Raw genomic sequence first — 18,384 nt, 5'->3', positions numbered from 1 at the left:
ATGAAAACTAAGCATGATGATTAATTTAAATCAAAGACTAGGAATTTTAAAAGCCCTATTCAATGAAATTGGGGTGGGAGCAGGTGGTAAAAATGCTATAATTACATTATGAAGTTTACAATCATAGTATATTAAAATTAAGAAGCATTTCAAGCAAAGAATATCACCCCAATTTCTTAATCCACATGAAGGGAAACAATATGGCAAACATTTTAGAAAGGTTCTCACTGTGATTCTCTTCATATCTAGCTGGCGCAGCTGCATCATATTCTGAAGGATTGTGTGTTTGTACCATGACTCTTGAGCTATTGGATTGCCATCAAAGGTGATGTCTGAGAGGGAAGTAGAGTCAGCAAGGCAGGAAACATTGTCAAAACTGCAGGAGAGACAGAAACCATGACCTTATTCTGAGGGCTTCAAGTAATACTTTCACTTTTTAAATAGACTTTATTTTTTTATAACAGTTTTAGGCTTACAGAAAAATTGAGAAGATAGTACACAGTTCCCATAAACTCCCAGTTTCCCCTATTATTAACATCTTTTATTAGTATGGTACATTTGTTTTTAATAATATAATTAATTAACCAATATCGATATATTCTAATAAAACTCCATATTTTATCCAGACTTCCTTGTTTTCTACCTAGTGTCTTTTTTTCTGTTTCAGGATCCCATCCAGGATATCATATTACATTTAGTTGTCATGTCTCCTTAGGCTCTTCTTGGCTGTTGACAGTTTCTTAGACTTTCCTTGTTTTTGATGACCTTGAGAATTTTGAGGAGTACTCATCAGTAATTTTGTAGGATGCCCCTTTATTAGGATTTGTCTGATATTTTTCTCATGATTAGACTGGGGTTAAGGTATATACTATTAATATGAGTTATCACTGTTGATGTTGTCCTTATCACCTGGCTGAAGTAGTGTTTTTCAGGTTTCTCCAATGTAAAATTATTATTATTATCCCCTCCCCTCCTTTTCATACTAAACTCTGTAAGAAAGTCATTATGTACAGCCCACACTTAAGGAGTGGGAAGTTAGGATCCCCATCCTGGAAGGCAGAGTATCTATGCAAATTATTTTGAATTCTTCTTTCCAAGAGATTTATCTTTTTTGTCCACTTATTTATTTCAGTTTGGGCTCAGAGATACTTATTTTATACTTTGGGTTATAATTCAATACCACTTGGCTTACTTTGCTGTTCAAAGTTATTCCAGATTTGGCCATTGGAAGCTCTTGTAATTGGCTCCTATGTCCCTTTAACTCCCATCAATGTGGATTTTTTTTTTTTTTTGAGCACTTAGCACTATAAGATTTTCTAGACTCATATATATCCCACCCTCATCCTAGAATCAGCCATTTCTCCAAGGAGCCATAATTCCTTTTTTTGGAGAATAATATTAGAAACAAAGATCTGGCTAGGTGTACATTTTGCTACTGTGGTGTCATTTCTTTTAGGTCCTTTCAATTAACATAACAAGAAAATATTTATGTGTACTGAAATCTATATGTACACACATATCTGTAAATATTTCTCTCTGTAACCATCTGTGGTTACCATATTAAGCTAAACTTGAGTTCATATTGTTGATGTCTCCAACTCTACTCATGTCTCCAATCCATTACTAAATGTATCATTCTAGCCTCCTTCCCTTGCTTAATCTAAAAATTCCTACTCCCAACAAGGAGAAATTTGGCTCCTACCATCCGCTATCCATTTACTTAATTATTCAATTCCAGTATATGTATATAGAGGTATCAGAATTTTTAACCTGTACACCTAATGGGAAACAACTTTATCAAATGAAGTACACAACTAGGTATAATTCCTTTTGTATTCCTTACAGACTCATTTCCAAAGTTACTTAGGTCAATGCCTTCCCCCTTACCCTTTCAGGGAGGTTGTTTCATACATTTAAAATACAGTTAGATTCTCCTGTCATAGTCTTCATTCCTTTCTGGGATCCTCCAACCTCTTAAATGATTTAAAAATTTTTTCACACATTAAGGTTCACTCTTTATGCTGTAAAGTTTTATGGGTTTTGACAAATGTATGATGTCAAATATCTACCACCAAAGTGTCATATAAAATAGTTTTATGGGCCTAGAAAAATCCTCTGTGCTTTAATCATTCAACTGGCAACCACTGACCTTTTTACTATCTCTATAGTTCTGCTATTTACAGAATGTCATATAATTGAAATCATATAATTTGTAGCCTTTTCAGACTGATTTCTTTCATTTAGAAATATCCATTTAAAGTTTATCCATGTCTTTTTGTGGCTTCATAGGTCATTTCTTTTTATCTCTAAGTAACACTTCATTGCATGGATGTACCATAGTTTCTTTATCCATTCACCTATTGAGGACATCTTGGCTGCTTTCAGTTTTGGGTGATTATGAATAAAGCTGTATAAATATCTATCTGTAAGTTTTTATGTGGACATAAGTTTTCAACTTAATTGGATAAATACCCAAGAGTGTAACTGTTGGATCATATGGTAAGACTATGTTTATTGTAACTATGTTAAGAAATTGCCAAACTGTCTTCCAAAATGGCTGTATCATTTTGCATTCCTTTCAGTTTCCCATCCTCACCAGCATTTGGCATTTGTGGTTTTGGATTTTAGACATTTCAATAGGTGTATAGCGGTATCTCATTGTTTTAATATGCAATTACCTAATGACAAAGGACATTGAGACCTTTTCATATGCACATTTGGCATCTGTGTATCTTCTTTGTGTTTTCAGCTCTTTTGCCCATTTTTTTTTTTTTTTTTTTTTTTTTTGAGACAGAGTCTCACTTTATTGCCCAGGCTAGAGTGAGTGCCGTGGCGTCAGTCTAGCTCACAGCAACCTCAAACTCCTGGGCTTAAGCGATCCTCCTGCCTCAGCCTCCCAAGTAGCTGGGACTACAGGCATTCGCCACCATGCCCGGCTAATTTTTTTGTATATATATATTAGTTGGCCAATTAATTTCTTTCTATTTATAGTAGAGACGGGGTCTCGCTCTTGCTCAGGCTGGTTTCGAACTCCTGACCTCGAGCAATCCGCCCGCCTCGGCCTCCCAGAGAGCTAGGATTACAGGCGTGAGCCACCGCGCCCGGCCTCTTTTGCCCATTTTTAATTGAATTCTTTGTTTTCTTCCTGTAGAGTTTTAAGAGTTTTGTCTTTTTTTAAATATTACCTATATAAGTTTTTCATCAGATATATGTTTTGCAAATATTTGTTCCAGTCTATGGCTTGTCTTTTCATTCTCTTAACCATGTCTTTCATAGGGCAGACATTTTAATTTTAATGATGTCCAGCCGGGCGCGGTGGCTCACGCCTGTAATCCTAGCACTCTGGGAGGCTGAGGTGGGCGGATTGCTCGAGGTCAGGAGTTCGAAACCAGCCTGAGCAAGACCCCATCTCTACTATAAAGAGAAAGAAATTAATTGGCCAACTAATATATATATAAAATTAGCCAGGCATGGTGGCACATGCCTGTAGTCCCAGCTACTCAGGAGGCTGAGGCAGAAGGATTGCTTGAGCCCAGGAGTTTGAGGTTGCTGTGAGCTAGGCTGACGCCACGGCACTCACTCTAGCCTGGTCAACAAGCGAGACTCTGTCTCAAAAAAAATAAATAAATAAATAAATAAAAAATAAAATAAAAAATAATGATGTCCAATCTATCAATTTTATTTTTCATGGATAATACTTTTGGTCTTTTATCTAAAAACTCATTGCCAAGCCCAACGTTGCCTAGACTTTCTCCTAAGCTTTCTTCTATAAGTTTAGTAGTTTTGTGTTTTACATTTAGTTCTATGATTGATTTTGAGTTAATTTAGTAAAAGGTATAAGGTCTATGTTTATATTCATTTTTTTATATAGACATCCAACTGTTCCAGTACCATTGTTGAAAAGAATACCCTTTCTCTATTGAATTGCTTTTGCTACTTTGTCAAAGATCACCTGATTATATTTGCATGGGTCTATTATTTCTGGGACTTCTATTCCATTACATTGATATGTATTTATTCTTTCAAAAATAGCATGCTGTCTTGATTGCTATAGCTTTATAGTAAGTCTTTGTTATGTAATTCCAAAATTATTTAAACATTTAAATACTTTATTTACTACATAAGGACAGGGAGTGTAATTCTCCTCCCAGCCAGAATGTTACATCGCCCCTTATCAGACCACATATGTGAGTTACTGGCCTAAACTACTTGACTCCAAAACACATTTAATCCCAAGATTTTGACAGACAGATTGAGAGCTTAGGCTTTGGTAGGGCTAGTCTCTTGTCAGCCTTTGAACTATGCTCTAAGCCTCATTGACACTGCTTGCTCCTGTGGAGGGACCTTGAGTGTTGTCATGGATCTCTGCTGTGTTGATCAAACCATCTCTCCCAAGAACCTCTTTCTCATACAAAGGTACTCTTCAAACTTCAATGAGACCTTATATCCACAGAGGCCTGCTAACTGAATAACTAGACTTTAATTAATTAGACTCTAGGTCAAATTGGAACTCACTCACTATGTTAATGTACCTCGTCTACTAAGCTTATTTCCTACAACATTTGTTCTTGTTATTATCCCCCTCTTGGAGCATTGTAAATAAAAAATAGAATCTCTTTGTATGGCCATAAACCATGTAATTCATGAAATTATACTTTGATCATCTCATTATTTTAATCATATTAAAACAGTCTTAAGATGGGTTAGTGTGAATTCTTCACCTTTGTTCTTCAGTATTGTGTTACTATCCTAGGTCTTGGCTTTCTATATAAACTTTAGCATCCGTTTGTTGATATCTATAAAATAATTTGCTAGAATTTTGATTGGAATATGCATTTTTTAAAGAAATGAATCATTTTACTAAATAATGCCCCAGAGCACCTTGGTAAAACTCATTTATATTGGAGTCATTCTTTTTTTTTTTTTTTTTTTTTGAGACAGAGTCTCAGTTTGTTGCCCAGGTAGAGTGCCATGGTGTCAGCCCAGCTCACAGCAACCTCAAACTCCTGGGCTCAAGCAATCCTACTGCCTTAGCCTCCCAAGTAGCTGGGACTACAGGCATGTGCCACCATGCCTGGCTAATTTTTTTTCTATATATGTTAGTTGGCCAATTAATTTCTTTCTATTTATAGTACAGATGGGATCTCGCTCTTGCTCAGGTTGGTTTCGAACTCCTGACCTCAAGCAATCCGCCCCCCTCGGCCTCCCAGAGTGCTAAGATTACAGGCGTGAGCCACTATGCCTGGCCTCTTTTTTAAATTAATTAATTAGTGTGTGTTTTTTTTTTTAATTTCAGGATATTATGGGGGTACATATATTTTGGTTATGTAAATTGCTTTTGTACCATTTGAGTCAAAGTTATAAGTGTGCCCATCACCGAGATAGTGTGCATTGTACCTGTTAGGTGTGAATTTACCCTTCCCCTCTTCCTCCCTCCGACATGCGTGATTTCTGATGCATGCTATTTCCATGTGTGCACATAAATGTTGATCAATTAGTTACAATTTAATGGTGAGTACATGTGGTGTTTGTTTTTCCATTCTTGTGATACTTCACACTTAAAAGAATGGTCTTCAATTCCAACCAGGTTAATACAAGTGTTCACCATTTTTTTGGTAGCTGAGTAGCACTCCATAGTATACATATACCACATTTTATTAATCCACTCATGTATTGATGGGCACTTGGGTTGTTTCCACGTCTTTGCAATTGTGAATTGTGCTGCTATAAACATTTGAGTGCAGGTGTCTTTTTTATAGAATGTCTTTTTTCCCTCTGGGTAAATACCCAGTAATGGTATTGCTGGATCAAATGGTATTTCTATTTTTAGCTCTTTGAGATATCTCCAAATTATTTTCCACAGAGGTTGTACGAATTTGCAGTCCCACCAGCAGTGTAAGAGTATTCCTATCTCTCTGCATCCATGCCACCATTCGTTGTTTTGGGACTTTTTGATTTAAGCCATTCTCACTGGAGTTAAGTGATATCTCATTGTGGTTTTGATTTGCATTTCCCTGATGATTAGAGATGTTGAGCATTTTTTCATATGTTTGTTGGCCTATTAGTCTATCTTCTTTTGAAAAGCTTCTGTTCTTGTTTTTTGCCCACTTTTTAATGGGGTTGTTTGATTTTTTTCTTGCTGATTTGCTTGACTTCTTTGTAGATTTTAGTTATAAGCCCTTTATTGGATGTATAGCATGCAAATATTTTCTCCCATTCTATAGGTTTTCTATTCACTCTAATGATTGTTATCCTTATTCAGTGACTCAAATAACTAATATAAACACTTTGGCTTAAAAATATTTATTCAGGTACTATATTGAATATCTCTTTTTCCTGTGTTAAAAAATAGCTAAAGGATATAGAATATTTAAGGTATATAAATAATCTATGTGCTAACAATTAAGGGAAGGCAAATTCTACAGCAAGAATAAATTCACTGTTTTTGACTGTCATATTTAAATATTTCTTGTATATTTTCCTCACACTCAAGGTAAAATGATACCCTGCTATTAATTATTTTACCTCAGAGCTTATCTTTACCAATCTAAAAGGTACACCTCACAATTTGAATGCATATCATGGTATTTGAGACATGTTTAGATAATATAGGGAGGCATTTTTAACAGGCTAGTGTATGTAGGTGAAAATGAAAATTTATAGATTTAAACTTAATAATCACTTCAAGTTTAAACAAACTTGAACAAACACTGTAATTTTTTTCCTACCTAGCATTATCAAATTTCATTTTTTTCATTAGTATAAAAATCTCAGAACAGTTGCTGGTCTTTGAGACAGCTATTTAAAAGATGTTTCTCTCTTTCCCCCATAGTTATTTGCATAAAACTTGAATCAAATACAAAGGCTTGTGAAGACAACATTTTATTTGTTCTACATTGTTAAAGTGAACGCATCACCTTCCCTCCACAAATCTGCTTCTCTATGTATATTTCCTATCTGATAAATGATGTCATCATCAAATCAGTTGCCATCTATATCAATTTCTGTCTCAGAAATCGATGATTAAGAATGGGAAATGTGAAGAGTCATCAAGACATTTTAAGTAAGGGGAGCTAATATGATCAGAATTTCATTTACAAAAATCACATCTTTGTAACATCATGGAGGATATAAAACAAAGAGTCAAAAACTAGTTATAAAGTAGATTGCAGTAAGAGAGATGAAAAATAGTAATGGCCTAAAATATCAAAAACTAAAGAAGTAGTTGTAAGAGTAAAGAGGGGATAGGTTCTAAGGAAGTTTAGAGTATAGCATGAACAGAAATCAGTAATCATTTGGATGTGATGAAGAGAGGAATCTAGATTCACATCCAAGTTTCTCTCTAAGGAGAATGACTGGGGTTGTGGTTACAAGAGTACATACTTTGTCAAATTCATTGAACTCTATGCTTAAATTGAGTGCATTTCATTACATGTAAATTATATCTTAAAAACTGATTTACAGAGAAAATTTAAAGTAAATGATAAAAAAATACAGATTTGACAGATGACCTTTTCATCTATCAGGTCTCCTTTACGTGGAACACTGTTACACTGGTGGCCAGTGGCTATTAGGACATGTTTCAAAAGGACTTTCATTAAGTTTTTCTCCAACTATCATAGGATGGGCTTATTAATTTCAACCCTTGAGATATTAACTAATGTGAGGTGCATAGGTAACAAGTAAATTGTCTATGTTGAAGAGCATTTTTCTTCAATTGCCCAGCCTAACTGTATAGAGTGAAACTGTAAGCTTCTTGAAGGCCAGAAATGTACTATGATCACGGCTCTAATACCTAGGACCTATAATTTAATAAGTGTGTAATAAGTTTTGGTAAATTAATGAAAAAATATGATGAATTGAAATTATTCCAAAGAGTTTCTCCTTGATAAAAAAAAAATCAGTAAGTGAATTTTCTTACACTAGTCTCCAAATTATTATTTAAACGATAACATGATGTTTAAGATTCATTATGACACAATATATATCACTATCAGATAGATACATTGAAAACAGGAAACAATATGTCCAGAAACATGGCAAAGCTAGACAACCTCATTTTATTATAGATTCTAATTTTGTTGTTATTTATTATTTATTTACAAGCTAGCCTGCAGAGAGTCTATGACTTATTGCTAAGTATAATTTTAAACTAAAGTGATTGTAACCGTTCCCAGCCCCATCTCTTAAAATTACCAATGGGATTGGTCTAATAATGGGTAGTGTTATATACAAAACTAAATATTATTTTAATTGAATTAAATAAAAAGCATGTTTGTATATATAGAAGATAATAGTATGCCAAGTGAATGTAGTCATTATGAAGTACTTCAGAGATCTAAAAAAACTGTAGATGCCCATTTGGTCTATGTCTGTAATTCAAGTACAATAAAAAAGAGACATAAAGAATGGGAAAATCATTGTAATCCTCAGCAGGTAATATCCTGGCAAGTACTCCCAGATCGGTTGCTAGTATTGACACTCAGGGTAAAGCCTTTATGCTTTGAAAAGTTTTATTAAAGTAAAAATAAATCTGTATTTGATCCAGAAGATTCCTCACAAATTTCATTTCCATCTGCAAGGCATCTGCCCAGTAAACATGCCAGACATTCCTAGAAGCATACTGATAAAGTGCATATTATTTTAAAGACATTCTTTAACCAAATAAAACAATACTCTTAAATACAAATTCAGGATAATGAAGGGTTATACCCGACCTAACCAAAGAAAATCAAAATCAGACTTTAAATTAAAAAAAAAAAAAAAAACAACCTGAAAATAAAACAGTAAATATAGTAAAATATTGGCTTTTAACAACAGTCTCTCTCTCTTTCTTTCTCTCTCTTGGTTAAGACACTCAGGTGCCCTTGTCTCTTCAGAGTACTAAGAACAGAAAAGCTTTCTAAGGCTGATATTCAACTCATAAGTTCACTTTAATCTTTTTCCAGATTACTCATACATTTGTTCTTCCCCTAGAGGTCTCCTCACATTGCCACATCTGCTTCCTATCTGCTAAAGAACCTATAGAGAAACAATCTGTCCCAGTTGACCAAAATTCATATCCCAAAAGGAAAAGAAAATATTTTAGTCCATTTTATGCTTACTTAAAATACAAAGAAAGAAATAAAATTTCCATACATGCATGTATGTCACATAGATATTCAACTAACAATTCCCAAATATCATTCAAATTTCCCCAGTTAGAAATTTGCCTCCTCTAACTAAGTTAGGTACTTTAGAAAAAGGCTTTTTTTAACTCTTACATACCAAAAAGGTATCATGGACTCTGAAATAATCTTAATGAAAAGCTCACTTATTTTATATTGATCAGTGAGAATTTTAGTTACTATGTGCCTAGTGAGCTGAAATGAAATGGAACAGTAGAATAAATTATCAAATGTGTTCACAAGGACTGAAATATACCCAACTGACAAACATAAAATAACTAGAAAGATCTATAAGGTAATATATAATTAAATATTAAGGAGTGAAGCACAGTCAAAGAAAAGAGCACATAATGCAGGTACTTGTATTTCTGCTAGAATGATGAATTAAAAATGCTGGATAAAGTATATTTTTAAAATCTCAAATGCATCCATGACCTGTTTTAAAAAATGAGGACTACACGGACAAAAAGAAAAGAGTAAAGGTGGGAACCCAGAAAGGTAAACAGAATGTTGAAACTGATGTTTATGTTGTGAGGACATTTGCTGAACCCAATGAACTTAAGCTTTTGGTTTACATGATCTTCAAGTCTGGAGGACAGAAGAAAGTCCTGGGGCCCACCCAAGTTGGAGAGTTTAACTAGACACCTACCCATAAATCTGGGATCCCAGGGCTAGACCCTCAAAATGCGATGAAATAATCACAAACTTTCCTAGCTACTACCCAAGAAATATTGCCTATCTCAAAACTTGGGGTTAAGTAGAAGGGAAGGAAAATTCTTCCCTGAATACTTATAACCACAAACCACAACTGTCCCACTGGAAAGTCTTCAGGAGCTTTAACACACATGGAGCTGTCATCTATGATAACAATGCCTTCTTCTGGAATAGCTCCTGAAGGACCTACCCGAGGCTATTTTATAGTTAACTCTTTTTTAATAAGTAGCAGGAGTACACTCTAAAATCATAATAAAAAGTATAGGACAGCTGGTCCTCCATATCTGTGAGTTCCACATCCATGGATTCAACCAAGTTCAAATGGAAAATATTTGGAAAAAAAAATTCTACAAAGTTCCAAAAAGCAATACTTGAATTTGATGTGTGACAAGTACTACACTGAATTCACAAAAACGAAATCATGTGTAGGCATTGTGTTAGGGATTTTAAGTAATGCAGAGATAATTTAAAATATATGGAAGTATATACACAGGTTATATATAAATATTATACCATTTTATATCAGGGATCTGAGCTTCAGTTGATTTTGATGTACACAGGGAATTCTGGAACCAATTTCTCACAGATTCTGAGAGACAACTTGTTTCATAAATATATAAACTAGTAACATAATCACTTATTATCTAGTATTATGTACTGTGCTTAATTGTATGTGCTATACTTTTATATGACTGGCAGTGCAGGTTTGTTTATACCAACATCACCACAAATAAATGAGTAATGTGTTGTGTTATGATATTATGACGGTTATAATATGGCTAGGTGATAAGAATTTTTCAGGTATATTATAATCTTACAGGAACACCACTGCTTATGTAGTCCATTGTTGACCAAAATATCATTATGCGACACATGACTATATGTGCATGTGTGTATGCATGTAAACATAAACTGTTTCAGAAAGACTAGGAGTCAGCAAACTATAGCCCATAAGCCTAACATGGTCTATCACCTGTTTTTGTATGGCCCACAAACTAATAAAAGCCTCTGTGTCTTTAAATGGTTGAAAAGAAGTCAAACAAAAATGTTATGATATGTGAAAATTACATGAAATACAAATTTTAGTGTCCATAAATAAAATTTTATTGGAACACAGCCCTGCCCATTCATTTATGTATTGTCTATGAATGCTTTTGTGTTACAAAAGCAGTGAAGGACATGAAACAGAGACCATCTAGCCTGCAAAGAATCAGGTATATGATGCTAAAGTTCTCTGAATATACACACAACACACACACACACACACACACACACACACACACACACACACACACAAATGGTTTCACTAGGAAATTCTACCAAACCTTCAAAGACCAGATAGTATCAATACTTTATAAATTGTTTCAGAGCACTGAAAACGAAAGAAACTTATTATTCTTATGAAGCAAGTATAACATTGACACCCAAACCTACTTCTATAAAAGAGAACATGACATGATAGGTCAATGTCATTTGTAAGTATTGTAGCAAAAGTTTTAAATAAAATATTAGCAACAAAATTCAACATCATATTAAGAAAATTTTACATCTTGACCAAGTGCTATTTATTCTAGAAATGCAGTTTGTTCACTATTGGGAAATCTGTTAATATAATATACAATATTAATAGATCTAAAGAAAAAATCATATGGATATCTCCACAGATGCTAAAAAAGCCCTTGAAAAAATTCAACACCCATCTTTTGAAGAAAATACTCAAGAAAACAAAAGTTAACAGATACTTTCTTACTGTGATAAAAGAGAAATAAAAGCACTAAAGCCAGCCCACCAACTTACTTAATGTGGCAACATTTGAGTCATTTCTGCTAAGATCAGGAATAACGCATGTGTATGCGTTATTCCTGCAACTACTATGCAACTACTATTCAATATTTTGTTGAAGGTAATAGCCAATGCAATTAAATAAGAGAAATAAATTATATGTGCAAGAATTAGAAAAAAAGTAAAACTGTATTTGCAGATGACATATAGTATACCTGGAAATGCATAGAGTTGTGGTGTCCAATATGGTAGCCCCCCTAGCCACATGTAGCTATTGAACACTTGAAACATAGCTAGAGTGATTGAGAAACTAAATAGTTCATTTTATTTAACTTTTTGGTTTAAATTCAAATACCTACATGTGACTAGTGGCTAACATATTGGACAAAGCAGGTAGAGAATATTTCCGTTATCATAAAAGGTTGTATTGGACAGTGCTACCCTAGGGAGTCAATGATAAAACTAACCCAAACAAAAAAAGAATTCTGATTCTAGATTAATTTATCAATTTAATGCAATTCCCCCAGACCAAGTGCAATGGCTCCCGCCTGTAATCCCAGCACTTAGGGAGGCTGAGGCAGGAGGATCACTTGAGGCCAAGAGTTCAAGACTAGCCTGGGCAAGATACCAACTCTATAAAAAATTTTAAAAATAGCCAGGCATAGTAGTATGTGGCTGTGGTCCCAGCTACTGGGGAGGCTGAGGCAAAAAGATCCCTCCAGTCTGGGAGTTCAATCTAGCCTGGGTGACAGAGCAAGATCCTGTTTCTTAAAAGAAAAAAAAAAAAAACAACAAAAAACCAACAAGCTTCTTAATGGAGTTAGACAAATTGATATTAAAGGTAGCATTCTAAATCACTGGGACAAAGATGCGGGCTTTTCAGTAAATGGCTCTGGGACACATGGGTAGACATTAAAAAAATTAAATTAGCTCCATACTTCACACCATCCAAAAGAATAAACTCCAAATGGATCAGATATCAATGTGTAAATTGAAAACGTAATACAAGTACCAGAAGAAGTACCAGAAGAAATCATATATCTGCTGATTTGTACAAAAAACAAAGATTGGAAAGATATGAGATTGGTTATCTACAGAGATGGGTGCAAACAGAATGGAAAGGAAACGGGTAGAAGGAATGGGGGAGTGATAGATGTTTGAGTGATGCCTTTTTGTATAGCTCTAAGTTTTAGAACCATGTTATTATTACACAGACTAAAAAATAAAAATATCAAATTAGCAAGGTTGAGATGAAAAAACAACAAAAGTGGAATACAAACAGAAACAAATGAACCTTACTATTCATACTAAAAAGGGTGGAGAAGAACTAACCAAAGCAATTTTTGAACCCAGTGTTCTCACTAGATACCTTTGGGCTAAAAACAAAAACAGTGTAAATAAATATTGAACCCTGTTTAGTAGTCCCCCTGCCCCCTTATAGAAGTATGGGTTAGTAATTCTGAAACTATTTTCTATACATTTAAGGACTGAGCAAATAAGTAAATATATTGTCCCATATAATGGGAGTCAGTGTCAGAAAGTAACTATTAATATGGAAAGGGGAGGGTGGTGGATGGTTAAAATAAGCCCTGTGGTGTTGGATTATAATTGGAAGTCTCAAGATGAATTCATTAAGGTATCAGTATGAAGCCACAGTTGTTTGTTTTGGTTTGGTTCTTCTTGCTTTTTGTGGGGGTTTTCGGTAGGAAAGAGTTTCTATTTATTTATTTATTTATTTATTTTTGAGACAGAGTCTCACTTTTGTTGCCCAGGCTAGAGTGAGTGCCGTGGCATCAGCCTAGCTCACAGCAACCTCAAACTCCTGGGCTCAAGCGATCCTCCTGCCTCAGCCTCCAAAGTAGCTGGGACTACAGGCATGCACCACCATGCCCGGCTAATTTTTTTTTTGTATATATACTTTTAGTTGGTCAATTAATTTCTTTCTATTTTTAGTAGAGATGGAGTCTCGCTCAGGCTGGTTTCGAACTCCCGACCTCGAGCAATCGGCCCGCCTCGGCCTCCCAGAGTGCTAGGATTACAGGCGTGAGCCAACGCGCCCGGCCCTATTTATTTTTTGACACATGAAAACTCTACTTAACCCAGAAATAAAAAAATAATAATTAAAAAAAAGAAAACTGTACTTAAGATATACAATATGATGTTTTGATATATATGTATGCATTGTAAAGTGATTACCACAATTTATCCATAACCTCATATAGTTACTATTTGTGTGTGTGTGTGTGTGTGTTGGAAACATTTAGATTTATTCTCTTAGCAATTTCAAGTACCCTATTATTATTAACTACAGTTACCATGTTGTACATGAAATCTCCAGAATTTATTCATCTTAGAGCTGAAACTGTGTACCTTCTCATCTAGCTTTTAATATATATAGATAGACAAATAAAGAAATATGATACATACACCACACATACACATTCTTTCTAATTCTATCCACTGAGACAGCCTAGAAACAATGATAGCTCAATAACTATAAGCACACCTAGTACTCAAATCTTAGTTTCTAAATACCATTCTCCACTAAAGGGAAATAAAACTCCTTTGAGAAATGCCTGATTCCAGAGCCAGGACTGTAAAAGTACAAGATGAGCCTGGCACATCTCGTTGTTCCAGGAAGTAAGGAAGTACTCAAAGGATGATGAGGACATATCAAAAGACTACAGGAGCCAACTTGAGAAATCCGTGAAAATTTGAACATCAAAATAAATAATAATAGTAAAGGATTATAACCCTCTTTTGTTCCCTGTATGCAAAACTATCCTAATGGAGTTATAATTCCTGAGAGCCAAAAGTATAACTCCCTCTAGTAAATACAAATGCATTTTAACAGATAGTTGACAGCCTAAAAAAGCATGACTCCAACGATTAATACCTTAGTGGTAAAATGAAAGACAGTGGGAGAAGCACACATGTTCTATCAAGAGTGAAGAATGAAGTCAGACTTAGGCAGAGGTACGTGTGTCCTTATGCTTAATGTATTAATATGTATTTGAAAAACATGACTCTCTGAGAAGGGATGGGAGAACCATGCTGTGGAAAAAGGAAGAACCTCTGATATCTAGGTCAGGCAGACAGATGGCATTGAGGAGTGGGGAAGATTGGAAGTAGAACACACATGAATACACACACACACACACACACACACACACACACACACACACACACACAGAGCCAGGAAAGGGGATGAAGTGAGCAAAAGGGAAAGGGCTAGGGAACAGCTAGCTCTAACATTAATGTGAGCAAAGATGTGAAAGAGGAAATAAGTTTAATAGGTATCTATTGTTTACAAAGGAAGACAAATTGTTATTGCAAAGCTGCCCTTCTCCTGGTAATAGAACATTTCTTTCCTGTAATAAATCCAATCCACAAACTGATCCAACCCCCAGTGTCCTAGGGAATAGTGAACATATGTCCTAGGATCGAGCATTCAGTATGTCCTGGATGTCCCTGGCCAGAGTGATTAGTTCCACCTGGGCACCTGAGCTAAATAAGCTATATCAGAATCCTCTGCGGCAGTGCCTCCCAGACTGTAATGTGCATTTGAATCACCTGGGGATCTTTTTAAAATGTCATTTCTGATCTGGTAGGTCTAGAGTAGGGCTTAAGATTGTGGACTTCTAATAAGCTCCCCAATGATGCTAACCCTTGTGGTCCAGGGACATAATTTTGAACATTAAGTTCCTTCAGAAATTTCTGCCAGAGCAATCAGGAATGAAGTACTCTTTATAACAGAGCTACTAAATGATAGACTGTGATAGTCAGGCTTTTGGCTTAGTTACAAGATACAGGATTTATGTTTCTGTCACTCATGTCTCTGGCGTTTCTCTGTCATTATACACTCATAGGAAACAAAAGCTGTATGTTTAACTCTCCACAATACCTTATTTGATGTTTTATACAAAGAGATGCATAGTCAATGTTCTTTAAGAACCAATGGGAAAAAAATTAAATTCTTTAGATGAAAGAGATGGAGAAGACATCACATTTTAATGAAATGTGAAAGATATGAAGGAGAAAGATCAGTTACTAGCTCCCACTATTGAGGTAAAAATGAGACATTATCTAGAGGTCCCTATGATAGTCCTAGATCTTAAACCCACCCAGATATAAAAAAAACTGGCATCACTCTCATAATCCCTGAGGTGGGCCATTTTGGAAGATAACAAGCCAATACCCATGCAATGCAAAAAAACAAGCACCCAGAACAAGCTCAAAGAAACTAGTAGAAAAATATGATTAAACTTGTCTCCAGATTTACTCAGTGCTTCCCAGGAGATTCCTAGACTAAAAACTATGGTCTCTAACTGACATTGTCAATTTCTTTTTAAGCCACAAGAAGGAAGTTTTATGAATAAAATACCCGAATAGAAATTTCTCAAAGGAAGACATACAAATGGCCAAGAGGTATGTGAAGAAAAGCATCGAGGATATGCAAATTAAAGCCACAATGAGATATCATCTCATACCTATAATGATGGCTATTATCAAAAAGATAAGACATAAGTGTTGGTGAGGATATGGAACTCTTATACACTGTTGGTGGGAATATATATTAGTACAACCATTATGAAAATAGTGCAGAGGTTCCTAGAAAAATTAAAAGTAAAACTACTATATGATCCAGTAATCCCATTTCTGGGTATATATCCAAAGGAAATGAAATCAATATGTTGAAAAGATACCTACACTTCTGTGTTCATTGCAGCATTATTCATGATAGCCAAGATATAAGAATCAACCTAAGTGTCCATCAACAGAAGAATGAATAAAGAAAATGTGATAAATATATACACACACAATGGAATACTATTCAGACTTAAACAGAAGTAAATCCTGTCATTTGTGACACCATGGACAAACTTGGAAGACATTATGCTAAGTGAAATAAGCCAGGCACAGAAAGATTAATACCACATGATTTCACTTACATGTGGAATCTAAAAAAGTTGAATTCATAAAATCAGAGAGTAGAATGGTAGTTACCAGGGGCTGGGGTAGTAAAGGGGTGATTAGGGAGATGTTTGTCAAGGAAAACAAAATTTCAGTTAGACAAGAGAAATAAGTTCAGGAGATCTATTGTACAACATGGTAATTATATTTAATGATAATGTATTATATACTTGAAAATTGCTAAGATAGATTTTAAATGTTCTCATTACAAAAAAATAAGTCTGTGAGGTAAAGTATATGTTAATTAGCTTGATTTAGTCATTCCATAATGTATACAACATGATATTTTGATATACCCATGAAAATATGTTATATAACATATACAACTTGGGTTAATTAAAAAAAAATTTAGCCGGGTGTGGTGGCTCACGCCTGTAATCCTAGCACTCTGGGAGGCCAAGGCGGGTGGATTGCTCGAGGTCAGGAGTTCAAAACCAGCCTGAGCAAGAGTGAGACCCCGTCTCTACTATAAAGAGAAAGAAATTAATTGGCCAACTAATATATATAGAAAAAATTAGCCAGGCATGGTGGCATATGCCTGTAGTCCCAGCTACTCGGGAGGCTGAGGCAGCAGGATTGCTTGAGCCCAGGAGTATGAGGTTGCTGTGAGCTAGGCTGACACCATGGCACTCACTCTAGCCTGGGCAACAAAGTGAGACTCTGTCTCAAAAAAAAAAAAAAAAAAATTTAAAAAACATAAAATAAAACAATGCCCACAGACTAGTGACTAACTGACAGTTTTGAACTACCCATTAAGATATTTTAGAGTATATAATTAAGTCACTGTGATACCTTTGTATGTACCCAGTATAAACGAGTCTATTTTACTTCCCTTCAAGGCAAGAATTCAGAAAAATCCTCCTTATAGAGAATCCCAACTTCTTTGCATGTAAGCAAGATTTTTTTTTTATTTCGGCATATTATGGCGGTACAGATTTTAAGGTTTCAATAAATGCCCTTCCCCCCTCCCCGCACAAGTCTGAGTTTCCAGCATGACCATCCCTCAGATGGTGCGCATATCACTCGTTAAAGGAGAAAATACCCTCCTCTTTTAACCAAGTTCAGTACCCCTCAAGATCAGGCAATTATTTTCCTTGCTGACCAAGTTAAGCTTCAGCCCTCCATAAAAGTCATCTTTAATACTAAAACAAATGTGGAAAAAGAAACAAATTCATTCAGATGAATTCATTATTCATCTAATAACCTACACACACACACACACACACACACACACACACATACACACACACCTTAAAACATAAACTCCCAACAGAAGTGATTTATCTGATTGGAGAGATTGGGAGAAAGTTATTGGGCACACATAATAATCCCAAATTCTCTTATTTTTTCTTTTAAACCAGTTAATCTCTAGGAGAGAGTGGTTCTACTCATCTCCACTCCTCCTAGAGAAGCAGCTCTTAGTTTTCCAATTCCTCTGCTAGTGACAGAGTGGCTCAAAAATCTAATTCAGGAGAAATTTATGAGGAAGGCTGTAGGTGCACATCTAAACTGCATTTTGTTATTTTGAACTCCATTTGTCTGATTCCTGTATCTTTCAAATGACTCAAAACTTGGAACAGAGGAGAAAGGGTGTGATTGTCAATCACCCCTTCAAACATCAAAAGTTAGCAGCTTCAAAGATATATACAATCCTTATAAATTTATTCCTAAATAAGTTAATACGGTTCATATTACAGTTGAGCCTTGAACAATGGGGTTTGAACTGAACGGGTCCATTTACAGGCAG

General features: G+C 35.1%; 1 protein-coding gene across 5 annotated transcripts in view; it reads right to left on the bottom strand.

Annotated features, from left to right (window-relative positions):
• Positions 1-18,384, bottom strand: part of LRRC49 (leucine rich repeat containing 49) — a 119,428-nt gene that overhangs the window by 59,187 nt on the left and 41,857 nt on the right. For all 5 annotated transcript variants that reach the window (XM_012768305.2, XM_012768309.2, XM_012768306.2 and 2 more), the window contains one exon: positions 229-376. In XM_012768305.2, coding sequence (XP_012623759.1) covers positions 229-376 — 148 coding nt within the window. The remainder of the gene's footprint in view (positions 1-228; positions 377-18,384) is intronic.

This window comes from Microcebus murinus, chromosome 6, assembly GCF_040939455.1.
Source record: "Microcebus murinus isolate Inina chromosome 6, M.murinus_Inina_mat1.0, whole genome shotgun sequence".
NCBI classification, from domain to species: Eukaryota; Metazoa; Chordata; class Mammalia; order Primates; family Cheirogaleidae; genus Microcebus; species Microcebus murinus.
This window is presented reverse-complemented; position numbering and strand designations above follow the sequence as displayed.